General features: G+C 49.6%; 1 protein-coding gene across 11 annotated transcripts in view; it reads left to right on the top strand.

Annotated features, from left to right (window-relative positions):
* GOLGA1 (golgin A1) overlaps nt 1–11063 on the top strand; it is a 50795-nt gene extending 39732 nt beyond the window's left edge. For 6 of the 11 annotated variants that reach the window (XM_005654558.4, XM_084995942.1, XM_013986672.3 and 3 more), the window contains exons 16-23: nt 927–1016; nt 2155–2257; nt 2387–2523; nt 2996–3139; nt 6857–6916; nt 7495–7665; nt 8186–8272; nt 8830–11063. In XM_005654558.4, the coding sequence (XP_005654615.3) occupies nt 927–1016; nt 2155–2257; nt 2387–2523; nt 2996–3139; nt 6857–6916; nt 7495–7665; nt 8186–8272; nt 8830–8910 (873 nt within the window). In that variant the 3' untranslated portion in view covers nt 8911–11063. Of the gene's footprint in view, nt 1–926; nt 1017–2154; nt 2258–2386; nt 2524–2995; nt 3736–5706; nt 6408–6856; nt 6917–7494; nt 7666–8185; nt 8273–8829 lie in introns of those variants that run through there. The other 5 variants (XR_014827192.1, XR_014827201.1, XR_014827203.1 and 2 more) reach the window with 2 other exon arrangements.
* Nucleotides 11064–12742: the final 1679 nt, after the last annotated feature.

Below are 12742 nucleotides of genomic sequence, written 5' to 3'. Positions count from 1 at the left end.
GATTGCCTTCATCAAGGGCATGAGGTGCTGTGATTGGCGAGGCCCGAATCACATGCTTATCCTTGTAGCCACAAAATGAGGGCATGATCAGCCCTAATCAGAACCATGTGGAATTGAAGGGTGGGAGTGGGGAGGAGCAATGATGATGCTCTTATCCTCCCAAAAGGGGTGATTCTGGGTAGACAGAAATAGCAGGCATCCCTGACCCGTATGCAGGCACCTGAGACGTCGTATTACCTGGGGGTTGACCAGCAAGCCCAGCATCAGTCTCAGGGAAGAGGACTGATGGGTTTGTCAGGAAGTAGTCCCCGGGCTCTTAGGAAGGCCAGCGGGCAGCTCTGCTTGTGGTAGCAAATACCGGGCAGTAGAGTGTAGCAGCCAAAGACTCGGCTCTGAGCTCAGGCAGACACTGCCTTAAAACCCGGCCGTGCCACATACTAGCTCTAGGACCTCAGGCAGGTTACTGACCTCTCAGAGCCTGTTTTCTCCCCCATTATGTGGATGATTTTGATGAACATTTGCCCTATTGAAATTCAGTAATCGCTTATCATTTCTGTAACCAGATTGGTCCATTCTCCTACTCCATTCACATGGGCCTGAGTCTGTTCCGTGTGGATTTCATTAGACCAGCTGTTTAATGCTCATCCTCTAGCCTTTGGCCTGAATACTGGCTGGTGCGCTCATGCGATGACCGACCCTCGGTGCCGTTTCCAGAGAGGTTGGTGGGTTGTCCACCAGGTCAGTCCTCCAGGGGATACAGAGGCAGTGCAGCAAGGCGGCAGCCTGGGAACCTCGGGAGGCAGGAAGAATGTTTGTCTGGCCCTGCAAGACAGTACTCCCTCCATGGGCTTCATGTGAAGTGTGCAGCTAAAAAATGTGCACTGAGTTTTTGGACTCTTATCTCTTACCTGTTTTCTGGATTGTAGGAAGAATGGAGCCAAAGAGAAATTGTGAGTGTGGCCATGGCGCAAGCCCTGGAGGAGGTGCGGAAACAAAGGGAAGAGTTCCAGCAACAGGTGGGCCCCGGGGGATGCCCTCACCTCAGTCCCAGGCAGGGCCAGCCTACCTCCCCATCTGTCCAGGGCAGGGCGTGGACACAGGGCTCAGGAAGGTGGAAGAAAAATGTTAGAAAGAAGCCCCCACCCCATAGGATAGCCTTTAAAAACTTTGATGGTCAGTTGTGATGTTATCAACATTACCAAGGGAAAGTCCATACCTGGTTACCTACGGGGCTCTAATTCTTTGAGGTGGGCCACCACTGCCTGCAGGTCCCAGAGACGGTTGAGCTCTCAGAAGGAAGGAGAGAAGGATAGGATGAAGTTCTTGTGATTCAGAGGGTTAAGGACCTGCTGTAGTCTCCATGAGGATGCAAGTTCAATCCCTAGCCTCCCTCAGTGGGTTAAGGACCTGACATTGCTGCAAGCTGTAGTGTAGGCTGCAGTTGTGGCTTGGATCCATTGTTGCCGTGCCTGTGGTGTAGACCTCAGCTGCAGCTCTGATTCGACCCCTGGCCCAGGAATTTCCATATGCCACAGGTGTGGCCGTAAAAAGAAGAACCAAAAAAAGATCTGGTGTTGTCACTGCAGCAGCTCAGGTGGCTGCTGTGGTGCAGGTTCGATCCCTGGCCCGGGAACTTCCACATGCCATGTGGCAAAAAAATAAATTAAAAAAAAAAAAAAAAAAAAAAGAAGGAAGGATGAAAGAAGGCTTCCTTTGAAGAGAGACTCAGCGTCAAGCCCCAGATTGAAGTAACTGGCACGAGGCCTTTGGTAAGTCCTTAACAGAGCTGTCTGAGTTGCCTCTGAAAAGACCCTAGGATAATCACACCTTCTAGAATATGATGATGAAGTCATGTATATCAGTGCTGGGCATGTCCCAGGCATTCAGGACATGGAACATACGGTTGTGACAGCTTGTAGGCAGGTTGGGCAAAAGGGCCAGGTCTGTGGTAGGTCCATTGCAGGCCAGAGAGACAGTGAGGACTCTTGCCCCCATTCAGGGCCCCTCCCAAGGAGAATTGATTTGTGCCTATTTATAGGAGCAGAGGTTAGCTTGGGGCCTGTTCTAGGCTGTTGCCTTCAGGGAGGGACCCCGGGTAGTGGAAGATGGGATTTCTGCCCCCAACCTTGTCTCTTGTTGGTTTTCCTCTCCAAGGCTGCTGACCTGACAGCCATCATAGGTGAGAAGGAACAGAGTCTGCAGGAAAAAACAGAAGTGATTCTCCAGAAAGAGCAGGAGATTCTCCAACTGAAGAAAGGTGAGGAGCCTGTCCCGGGTTGAGTCTTCTCACCTGTTCTTGCCCGGTACCCTGCCCGGAGGTGGCCCAGTCACGAAGCATCGTGGAGTCACAGGCCCCCGGCGCTCACCTCCCCTCTGCCTGGCCTAGGTCACGACGCTGCCCTGCTGCAGACGCACCAGCTGCAGAGCGAGCTGGAGGCCCTGCGGGGCCTGAGGGCCGCAGAGCCGGAGGCTGCCGCCGAGAGGGAGGACCTGCTGAGGCTGCCGGGCCAGGAGCCGGGCCAGGTACTCTTAGTCAGTGAGCCTCACGTGAGTCCCACCTGAGCCGCGGCCGGGTGAGGTGGCAGCGAGTGTGCTGCAGCAGGACACGGCGACAGGGCGCTTGCTGCACTTTGCTGGTGGGAGGAGGCAGTGGGCAGACATGGGGGCACCTGGCAGCCACCTCCCTGCACGTTAGCTTCCTCTCTTCAGTGCGGGGCTCTTCACTGACGAGGGACGTGAGTGTCGAGGAGGCCATCTGATGTGGCGACACCTGTCAGTGTTCAGGGGTTAGCGCCCTTCCTTCCAAGCAGACTCATGGCATGGAAAGTTAATGTCCCCTGGCCGGCACTGGACGGGGTCTCCGTGGTTTAAGTCTGGCTCCTGGCTAGTTGCCTGGTGAAGCATGTTAGTCGTCACCTTTGGAACTCGTCCGATCCCTTTCTCCAGGGATCTGTGGCTTAGCTTGACCATCGCCTGTGTTGCTGCTACCCTGTAGGTGACCTTGAGGGCCGGGCAGGACTCTGAGTACCAGCTTCCGGCTGCAGAGGGAATACCAAATGGTGAGATGGGGGCCATGGATCTAGGGCAGCTACAGAAGGAAAAACAGGACTTGGAGCAGCAACTTCTAGAGAAAAACAAGGTAAGGATGCTCTCTCCTCCTCAGCTGTTTATGTCTCTTTCCCTGTCCTTGTGCCTCAAGCCATCTAGTCCCTGCTTAGAGTTGTGCTGACACCCCTGGGCACCTCTCAGGGGAGGTGTTGTTACCTTTTTCATTGAAAGGGCTTCTTCCTGGGCCTCCTCTTCTCCTGCACGGCCTTTCATGCTCCCCCAGTCTTCTTCCCAGCCCCCCACCCGAGGTGGTGTCCAGAGTATTAGAGCTGGAGCAGTAGCAGTCCTGGTGTCCCCAGCCCCCTCTGCCGTCACCAGCTGGGTCCTATGACCAGTAACCTTACCTAAGCACTTTTTTCTACGGCTGTGAAATGAGAGCAGTGATACTTGCCTTTAAGTGGTTTGGGTTTTTCTTTTTTTGGAGGGTGGTGAGAGTATGAAATAAAAACTGTTTGTTAGCTTCCTGTAATTTTCTGGTATTTGATAGAGGCTTAATAAATGTCACGGTCCCACTCAGCCCACCTGGCCTCTGTACCCGTAAATGCTGGCTCTCATTTGAGCCTGATTTTTTTATTTATGTATATATTTTTTAATTTATTTATGTATTCATTTATTTATTGTCTTTTTGTCCTTTTTAGGGCCGCACCCGTGGCATACAGAGGTTCCCAGGCTAGGGGTCTAATCAGAGCTGTTGCTGCCAGCCTATGCCACAGCCACAGCAACGCCAGATCCGAGCCTCGTCTGTCACCTACACCATAGCTCACGGGAACACCAGATCCTTAACCCACTGAGCAAGGCCAGGGATTGAAAGCACAACCTCATGGTTCCTAGTCGGATTCGTTTCCGCTGCGCCATGATGGGAACTCCTGAGCCTGATTTTTAAAAAGTGTCCTTTGAAGTTAAACGTGCTGGCCAGTTAGTGCTCTGGCCTGAAATTCCGCCCCCATATTGTGTGACTGGTCTTTAAACAAAGGGAAAATGCCTTCATTCTCTTTCTCCCGCTCCCACCCTCCCCGTATTGCTGCCCCCCAAACACTTAATCTCTCTTAGAAAATCTCTTAGAAAATATAGAAAAGTGCCCACTGTGTGCCTCTGGGTGCAGCCCTTTGACAGCTCCTCCAGATCGCACTCCCATCCTGGCGATCTCACCCATCCTGTGTGCTGCTGGCTTCACATCCAAACAGCAAGTCCAGGTGGCTCCTGTGAACTCTGGACTCCTGTATCTACCTTGTTTCTCTCTGTCAGTGTCTGCGAGGCACCTGAAACTTAAAAACATCCAAAACCGGACTTCAGGTTGAGCACAGGGGCCCTATGGCATCTGCTGCCATCTTTCCTTTCTCAGCAAATGGCACAAACCTTGGGATCATCCCTGGCCCCTCGTTTCTTTCACAGCAACCCAAATCATTAGGGAATCCTTTTGGCTCTCCCTTCAAACTATGCCCAGAATGAGCTGCTCCTCAGCCCTGCCGCTGCTGCCAGCCGAGTCCAGGTTGCTATTCTGTCATCCCTAGAGGATGGGTTGGGCTTCTAATGGCTTTCCCTGTCGCGGGCCTGTCAGCTCTCTGATGACTTACCAGCCCCATAAAAGCCAGAATCCTCGCAGGGGCCCGCAGAGCCTGGGTGGTCTAGCCCCTCACTTCCCTTTCTGCCACACCCTCTCCTCTCCCCAGGGTTCCCTCTCAGCCATGGTGGCCTTGTCTTTCTGTGAGTATCAAGCACCCTCTGCCTCAGGGCCTTTGCACTTGCTACGCCTTCTGTCTGGAAGCTCCTTCTCCCATTACCCTCACTTCCGCTATGGTGTCATTTTGTCAGCGAGTCCTCCCCTGCTACCCCACCAGCCCTCACGACCAGAACTCCCTATCCCCTCACCGGCTCTTTTTCTCCATGCCTCGTAGTGCTCTCTGATATACTGTGTATTTGCTTATTGACACTTTTCCCTCCTGAAGGCAGACATTTTTTCTTTCTTTTTTTTTTCCTGTTGTTTCCTTAGCCTCCAGGCCAGTGTCTGGCATATAGAAGAGATTCAGTATTTGTTGAATAAATTAATGAATGAGTCAAAAACCTAGAAAATCAGGTAACATAAAATAAAATAGCAAATATTCTTTTGGGAGAATGCCCAGCCTATGGTCAACCAAAGAATACGAATTGAAACAAAATATTATCATTTTGTAAATGGGGCATTGAGGCAGTGTAATGTGCTTGACAGGAGCCAGGCGCTTTCACGGTCCTCTGACCCAGTCATATCATTCCTCTAGAGAGACCATGGATATACTGCTCTTGGGAATATGAATCTTATTACAGTTTTGTTTAAAAATGGAAACTCAGCTACACAATAAGACATGGAGCATCCCCTAGAGTTGCTGTGACATTAGAAGTTATAATTAGGAAAACTGTATAAAGCTGTGGAAATTCTGATAAATTAAAAATACTATTCAAGGAGTTCCTGTCATGGCTCAGCAGAAACAAATTTGACTAGTATCCATGAGGATGCAGGTTCAATCCCTGGCCTCGCTCAGTGGGTTAAGGATCCGGCATTGCCGTGAGCTGTGATGTAGGTTTCAGACGCGGCTCAGATCCCTTGTTGGATTCGACCCCTAGCCTGGGAACCTTTATATGCCACGGGTGCAGCCCTAAAAAAAAAAAAAAAAAACTATTCAAAATTCTAGTACTCAATGCAAGAATGCTGACATTGACTAAAAGTCCACAGGAAAATCTCATTCTCATATGTTATCATTGTGAGATTTTGGAGAAATTTTTATTTAAAATTTTTTTCCTGTATTGTTGATTATACATTTAAATTTTTTCTTGGGAAAACACAGTTCAGCCTTTCTGGTGGTTAATGAAATGTGTGATAAATTATATTTGAATCCCATAATGCTAATTAAACTCACTAAAAATAAAATAAATAAAAGATACAAACCCCAGGAGTTCCCACTGTGACACAGTGGGTTAATACCTGGCTTGTCTCTGTGGAGGCCCCAGTTCAATCCCTGGCCTGGCACAGTGGGTTAAAGATCCAGCTTGCCTCAGCTGTGGCGTATGTCACAGCTGCATCTTGGATTTGATCCCTGGCCTGGGGACTTCCATATGCTGCGGGTGCAGATGAAGAAAAGAAAAAAAAAAAAAAAAAAAGATACAAAACCCAGTGTTGGAGTTCCCTGGTGGTTCATTGGGTTAAGGATCTAACATTGTCTCTGCTGTGCTCTGGTTACTGATGTGGTACAGGTTCAGTCCCTGGCCTGGCCAGCAACTTCTGCATGCCTCAGCTGCAGCAAAAAAAAAAAAAAAAAAAAAAAAAATGCAGAAAACAAACCCAAATCCCCCAGTGTTGGTGCATTGGCAGAAAAACCATGATCTTTTTATACTGTTCAAAATAAGCATGGCATATCATTAGGGTATATCAGGAGCTCAGGTATCCCACTTGGGGATGGTAGCACATAAATTAATTCTGAAGGGCAGAATGTACTGTACAGACGTATTTCTAGCTGTGCTGCTTACAGAGGCGAGCACTGGAAGCAGTCAGGAAGACCCAGCCCATGGGGAGGCCACTGGCCCATGGCCCTTGTGAGGCCTGGAGAGCACTGTGTGTTCACAGTAGCAGGTGTGGCAGCACAAGCCTCTCAGGAGACGAGGCAGGAGTATGGCGACCCAAGGGCTTGTCTGTCTGTTCTGTGGTCCTTTGTACCTTAAAGATGGTGAAACATACTTTTAATGAGTGGCTTTTGGTGGGGGCGGGGCTTTGTCTCAGACCATAAAGCAGATGCAGCAGAGGATGCTGGAACTCAAAAAGACTCTACAGAAGGAACTGGTGAGTGTCCCCCCTCCTCCTTCCCCATGCCCCTGCCCTCCCAGCCCTGTGGCCCTCCTGAGGTCCCTCTCTGCCTGATGATGCTCCTTTTCCCCCGGTCAATTGCAAGAGGTCTCTGGGAAGTCAGGTGTTGGCTTATGGGACAGTGCCCATGCCAGCTTGAAGGTGCTTGCTTCTGGAAAGCGGCTCTATGACCTTGGGCATGAGCCCACTTTCTCTGAACCTGTGTGTTGTCTGAGAGCTCAGTGCGGTGACATATGTGCTGCATGTGAGTGGCAGGGGCCAGGCCCAGATGGGAGAGCAGCACCTGCCCTGGCCAGGGTGCTCGGTGTCTCAGGAGACAGATCCTGACACAGACAAAGGAAATGTCTGAACTGCCCAGATACCTCTCCTCCGAGCATCCAGCCGACTTCTTTGGGTGCTGGGGCTTACTTCCCAGGTGGGGCCCTTTTCGCCCTCTCTGTGCAGGGAGCGGCGGGGAACGGCGGGGTATCACAGCCAGGCCCAGTCAGTCTCCTGTGTGACTTTCAGACCTGCCTTAATGGGTTCAATGTAGCATCTTTCCATTGGTTTTTCAGAAAATCAGACCTGATAACGAGCTTTTTGACGTGCGGGAGAAGCCCGGGCCCGAGATGCCAAACATGGCCCCTTGTGTCACGAATAACGCTGACCTGACCGATGCCCGCGAGATCAACTTCGAGTACCTCAAACATGTGGTTTTAAAATTCATGTCCTGTCGCGAATCTGAGGTAAAGGGCTTTTGAGTTGCCCTTTGGGTACCGAGTTTCGCCCCAAGGCCTAGTCCATTTGTCTGAGCCCTGCATGGCGTCCCTCCAAGTCCACGTCTTCCCCCCTCTCCCACATTCCACTCTGAGCACCAGTGTGGCTACTTAGTCATTTCTCCAGCTGACTGACCTACAGATGGAGCAGCAAGCAGGGGGGCACCAAGTAGGCACCTGGCTCCTGGGAGGAGACGTGGGTTGGATGTGGAGGCCAGAGTCCAGGGAACTGAATCCGCCGCCAAGTCCTGCCTCCTGCAGAAGAGCAGGGTAGCTGCTGTGGACATCCTGGTGACCTCGCCAGTCCCCGAAGTAAAAGGCGGGGAAGAAAAAGAACCATCACCTCAGAATGCCCACCTCCACCCTGTACGTGGTCCTTGCTGACCCAGCCTGGAGCGCACAGGAGGAGCAGGAGATGCTGCCATTTAGCCCCCTGACAGCCCCCTTACTGCCACCAAGGCCCATGGCAGCAAAACTTACTTTGTTTCAGGCTTTTCACCTTATAAAAGCTGTGTCAGTGTTGCTGAACTTTTCACAAGAGGAGGAGAACATGCTCAAAGAAACCCTGGAGTATAAGGTAGGGTTTCCTGGTCTGCTGTCCGCCTTCCAAAACCTGTAGCCAGTCATCCCAGCCCTGGCAAGTGAGACCGGCCCACAGCGGCATCATTAGCTAGCTGGGAAGGTGCTTTTGGATGATGAACTTGACTTGGGCAGTATTTACGGAGGACATGCTTTGGGCCCACAGGTCTGTACTGCACTTGACCCCCAGGCCTTATGTTTTCCAGGGCACTTGGGTATCCTTTCATCAGCAGCCCCAAGTCTGGCCAGCACCCAGACTTTTAAAAACTTGAAAAATATGCAGAAAGTATCTGCATAAATGCTATAGTCGGAAAAATGTTTAAGGAAGAATTACCCACATTCTTGTCAACTCAGTTTTTTTCCCCTTGTTTCCCTCCCATATTTAGTCCTGCACACTGGTTACAGCCATCATCGTCACAGCTCTGATGGCAGCCAGAGTCAGGCTGCACGGAGGGCAGGAGGGGGGCGGCCCAAGGATGAGGAGAGGGCTCTGTCGGCTTCCTCTCTACCTAGTCCTGATTCCCATCTCAGGAGTCTTTTCTGTTTCAAACACAGATGTCATGGTTTGGGTCCAAGCCAGCTCCCAAGGGCAGCATCCGGCCATCCATCTCCAGCCCCCGGATACCGTGGTCCTAGGCGGAACTACCCAAGGATGGAGCTCCAAGGGCTGACACTTTTTCTGTGAAAAGAACACTGACACACCAGTCTGGGTGGGTTTTTAATCACTGTAACTGCAGTATTTTGTACAAGCATCTAAACATTGTTTACAAGACTTAAGGCCCACTTCCCTGCAGACTGATAGGAACTTCGGGAGGTAGCTGATCCTGTTATTCTGGTCACCACACGGGAGGGACCTGACACTACCCACATCTCCGCAGTGCTGCTAAAACCCCAGCTCTGGCCAGCACCCATCTGCACCTGAGTCCTCTTTCAATGTTAGCACTTAAAGCTGAAGCCATCAGCATGTCAGAGGGAAGGCGGCTGCTGCATTGGGTAGTGGCAATGCTGGACAAAGACAGCCCTTCCAAACAATGCCCAGCAGGCCAAACCCACCTGCTTCTGCCACGAAGCGCCAACGTGGTGGGGCTGGCTTTTAAAAACTCCCCTTCCCTGTTAGGATGTTTGGGTTCGGATGAGTTTAAGAGGTTTTTTAATCCTTTCTCTCTGGGAAACGTTATTCCACCTTGTTTCTCAAACCACCTAGAACTTTAGATGTGTCCATCTCTAAGGTATTCTGGGGCCATGTGAATTAATGAATATGCACCTTTATGACCGTATCTCATTTTACTGAAGAAAACTAGCAAATATGTAAGAAGATCCTTAGTACCAAATACACTCAATTGCCTTTTTAATGAATGTGTCTTGGATAGGTTGCTGGTAAACCATTTTAAACTATTTTTTATAGCTCAAGCTATTATAAACACGTCCTCTGTATTATAAAATCCATCTGACTGGTGTTCTTAAAGGAAAATGAGAGCATCGAGAGGAAATTCTTTCTGGAATTGGGACCCCGTCCCTTTGTAACGCCACTAGCAATCTGTGGCATCTGTTTCCCTCTGAAGCAGTGGTGGTGTTTCGTTTGCTTATTTGCTCTCATTTCTGTGTTGTAACACTGAGCAGATGCTGATCACAAGTTTTCTACTGCTAAGGACAGTCCACTGTATTCAGAGAAGCAGCAGCTGTCCCTACCCTCGTCCCCGGCCTTGACCAAAACATAGGAGGCAGTCTGCCTTGTGTGTGGAGCCACCATCCCTCCCAGTCATCCTTCCCCCACATAATTTAAGAGGACACTACGTATGGTGACGTATGGTGTCCAGACAGCCTCCAGCTGCAGTACTGGAGAGCACGCAGATGGCTCTGAAGTGACTGATGAAAACTCTGTTCATTATCATTAAAGAAAAGGGAACATGCTTGCCCTAGATAAGCCACAATATTGAGTCTAAAGGGAAATCATATATTGATGGAATAGTCTGATGAAAGTTCTACTGGTTAAATAAAAAACTGCATTAATAACTGGAGCTCCTAACTTTACTATCAGTTATCCAATGATGTAAAATTATGTTTAGGGTTAAGATACAAAGTATTTCTCACAGAAAAACAAGGATTTGCAGTTAACCTGTAACAGTGCCACGGACCTAGAAGCACCACGCAAGGGCAGCATTACCCTCGTCCCAGCTGGGGCTCTGCCATCCGAGGGACCCGCTCTCCATTACCTACCTCCTCCTGTGGCTCCCCCTGCAGGTGTCTGATCCTTGTCTAGGATGCTTTTTCCATTTATCTGGTGGGGACACCAAACAGGAGTCCCTTCTGTTCCGTTAACTTTGATGAGTAAGAGGTAGCTGTTCCAGGAAAGACTCCCAAAGTTTGGGTAGTTCAGGGCTTGCCAGAGGCAACAAGAGTATAGCCACAGGAGCCCCACTCGGCTCCTCTGTGGCCTCTGCAGCTGGTCTCACCCCCACCCACGTACACGGCGGTTTTATGCGTGGTCATGGGGTCCACGCCTCGGTCTGTACTTGCACAGGGAGGGTTCATTCTGATTAGGCTTTCCTCCTGCATGTTGAAGTTCTGTCAGCTTTAAGAGGAAGAGTGGAGTAAATACTCTCAGTGATGTCATGCACTTTCACTTGTATAAAACATTCTGTGATAGAGACAGTATACATCACCCTTTATATGAGCATTGGATCTTGATCTTGGCCTCCATGTTGTAAATAGGGATTGTATTATCTAAAACTGCTGTAGAGAATTCACTTGTGGTGCAATACACTTTTTGATTAAAGCTCTTCCATCCAGATGCAGTGGGTTTTACTTGATACAGTTTGTGGTGTTTCAGTGTTTCTTTGACTGGTTAAATTTAGCACAATGTGTCTCGGATTCAGAACTTAAAGGGCTGTAGGGGCTGTGGAACATGTCTTTCAGAAAGAGCCTCCCCCGACTGGATCTGGCTGAATAAACTTTATATTTAGTTTAATGAAGCCGGCAGCCTAGTGTTCCCTCCCAGGAAGGGTAGGGGGTTCTGCAGAGGAGCCGGGAGGATTGTCACTGTGGTCAACATCCATCTCCAAGGCCCGCATGATGGGGTTGAGCTTTAGAAATGTGAAAGGGGTCCTTAGCTTTAATTGAATGCAAAGTGTAGTCACATGTGCTAAAAAGGAAAGAAAAGCACCTCTGCTCTTCAGAGGGGCTTATTGTTAGTGGTTACAGGGAACAAAATGTTCCTATTATATCTGTAGGCTGATTGCTACTTAATCTTAATCCTTTGTCTCTGGCTCTTAATCCTTTGAAGAAAATTCCTTAGAGTTCTCATGTGGCTCAGTGGTAGCGAACCTGACTAGAATCCACGCGTACATGGTTTTGATACCCGGCCTTGCTCAGCAGGTTAAGGATCCAGCGTTGCCATGAGTTGTGGTGCAGGTCAGACATGGCTCGGATCTCGCGTTGCTATGGCTTGTAGCTGTGGAGTAGGCCAGCAGTTATAGCTCTGATTCAACCCCATAGCCTGGGAACTTCCATATGCTGCGGGTTCGGCCCTACGAGACAAAATAAACCAAAAAAACTCAACATCGCAGTGTTCCTGCCAAACAGCCGAACCCAGCGTCAGGACATGGTGCCTGGGCCCTTCTGAGCCCTGAACTCTCAAGAGTCCAAGTGCAGCCACACAAACTGAAGACTTTGAAAGTTTAGGTCAATTATTGAATGTCTGACCCTTTATTAAACTCCAAAACGACATACAGATCAAATGAGTAAAAGGAATAGTTATTCAGCAAAACATCTCTCTGTAGCAGCAAAACATGTCTGCAGTTCAGGCCTGAGGTACTATGGTGGCTGGACTGCCATACTCCCTCCCTGGGGGTGGTCAGCAGGGACACACGTCTGCCCCTCCACATCCAGTGCCCAGGACAGGCAACCTCGCATTCACTACCATCTCATTCATTACTCTTTTTTTTTTTTTTTTTCTTAGTATACACGAAACACACCGCAGAGTATATACTAATAAGCCAAGAGCTTTATTGATGCAGCAGGCACTTTACAATGAACCCAAGAGAGCCCGCCTTCTCTGGGAGGATGGGCTGTCTGTACAAACCCTCGGGGGTTTTCCACTTCAAAAAACCAAGCTCTCCCTTTACCGCAGCCCTTGGATCTGCACCTGCCCAAATCATCCCTCCCCTGTTTTTAACAGGCAGTGCACACAGGTACACCTGACCAACGATGGCCAGCCACTCTGGCAGACAGTCACAATGTCAGTTCTGCATTACTCGCGGACAAAGGCATAGACTATCAGATCCTGCAAAGGATTTAGGAAACAGTAAGACGATTTCTCCCTCCACCTTGAAAATAAAATACACTTCAGCGGATGCATGTCCTGAAATTGTTTAGTTGGGAGTTGCTAGGAAGATGGCCGATTGTCAATCCCTTCTTCGCCAGCCTGTGCATCCAAAATTCTTCTCAAGGTAACATGAGTCTTTTTTGT

Source organism: Sus scrofa, chromosome 1 (assembly GCF_054392235.1).
Source record: "Sus scrofa isolate SSC_HxYL_T2T_F1_AM1 chromosome 1, Sscrofa_HxYL_maternal_Yorkshire_Landrace_v2.0, whole genome shotgun sequence".
NCBI classification, from domain to species: domain Eukaryota; kingdom Metazoa; phylum Chordata; class Mammalia; order Artiodactyla; family Suidae; genus Sus; species Sus scrofa.
The sequence above is the reverse complement of the archived record's forward strand: the minus strand, read 5'-3'. Positions and strand labels throughout refer to the sequence as shown.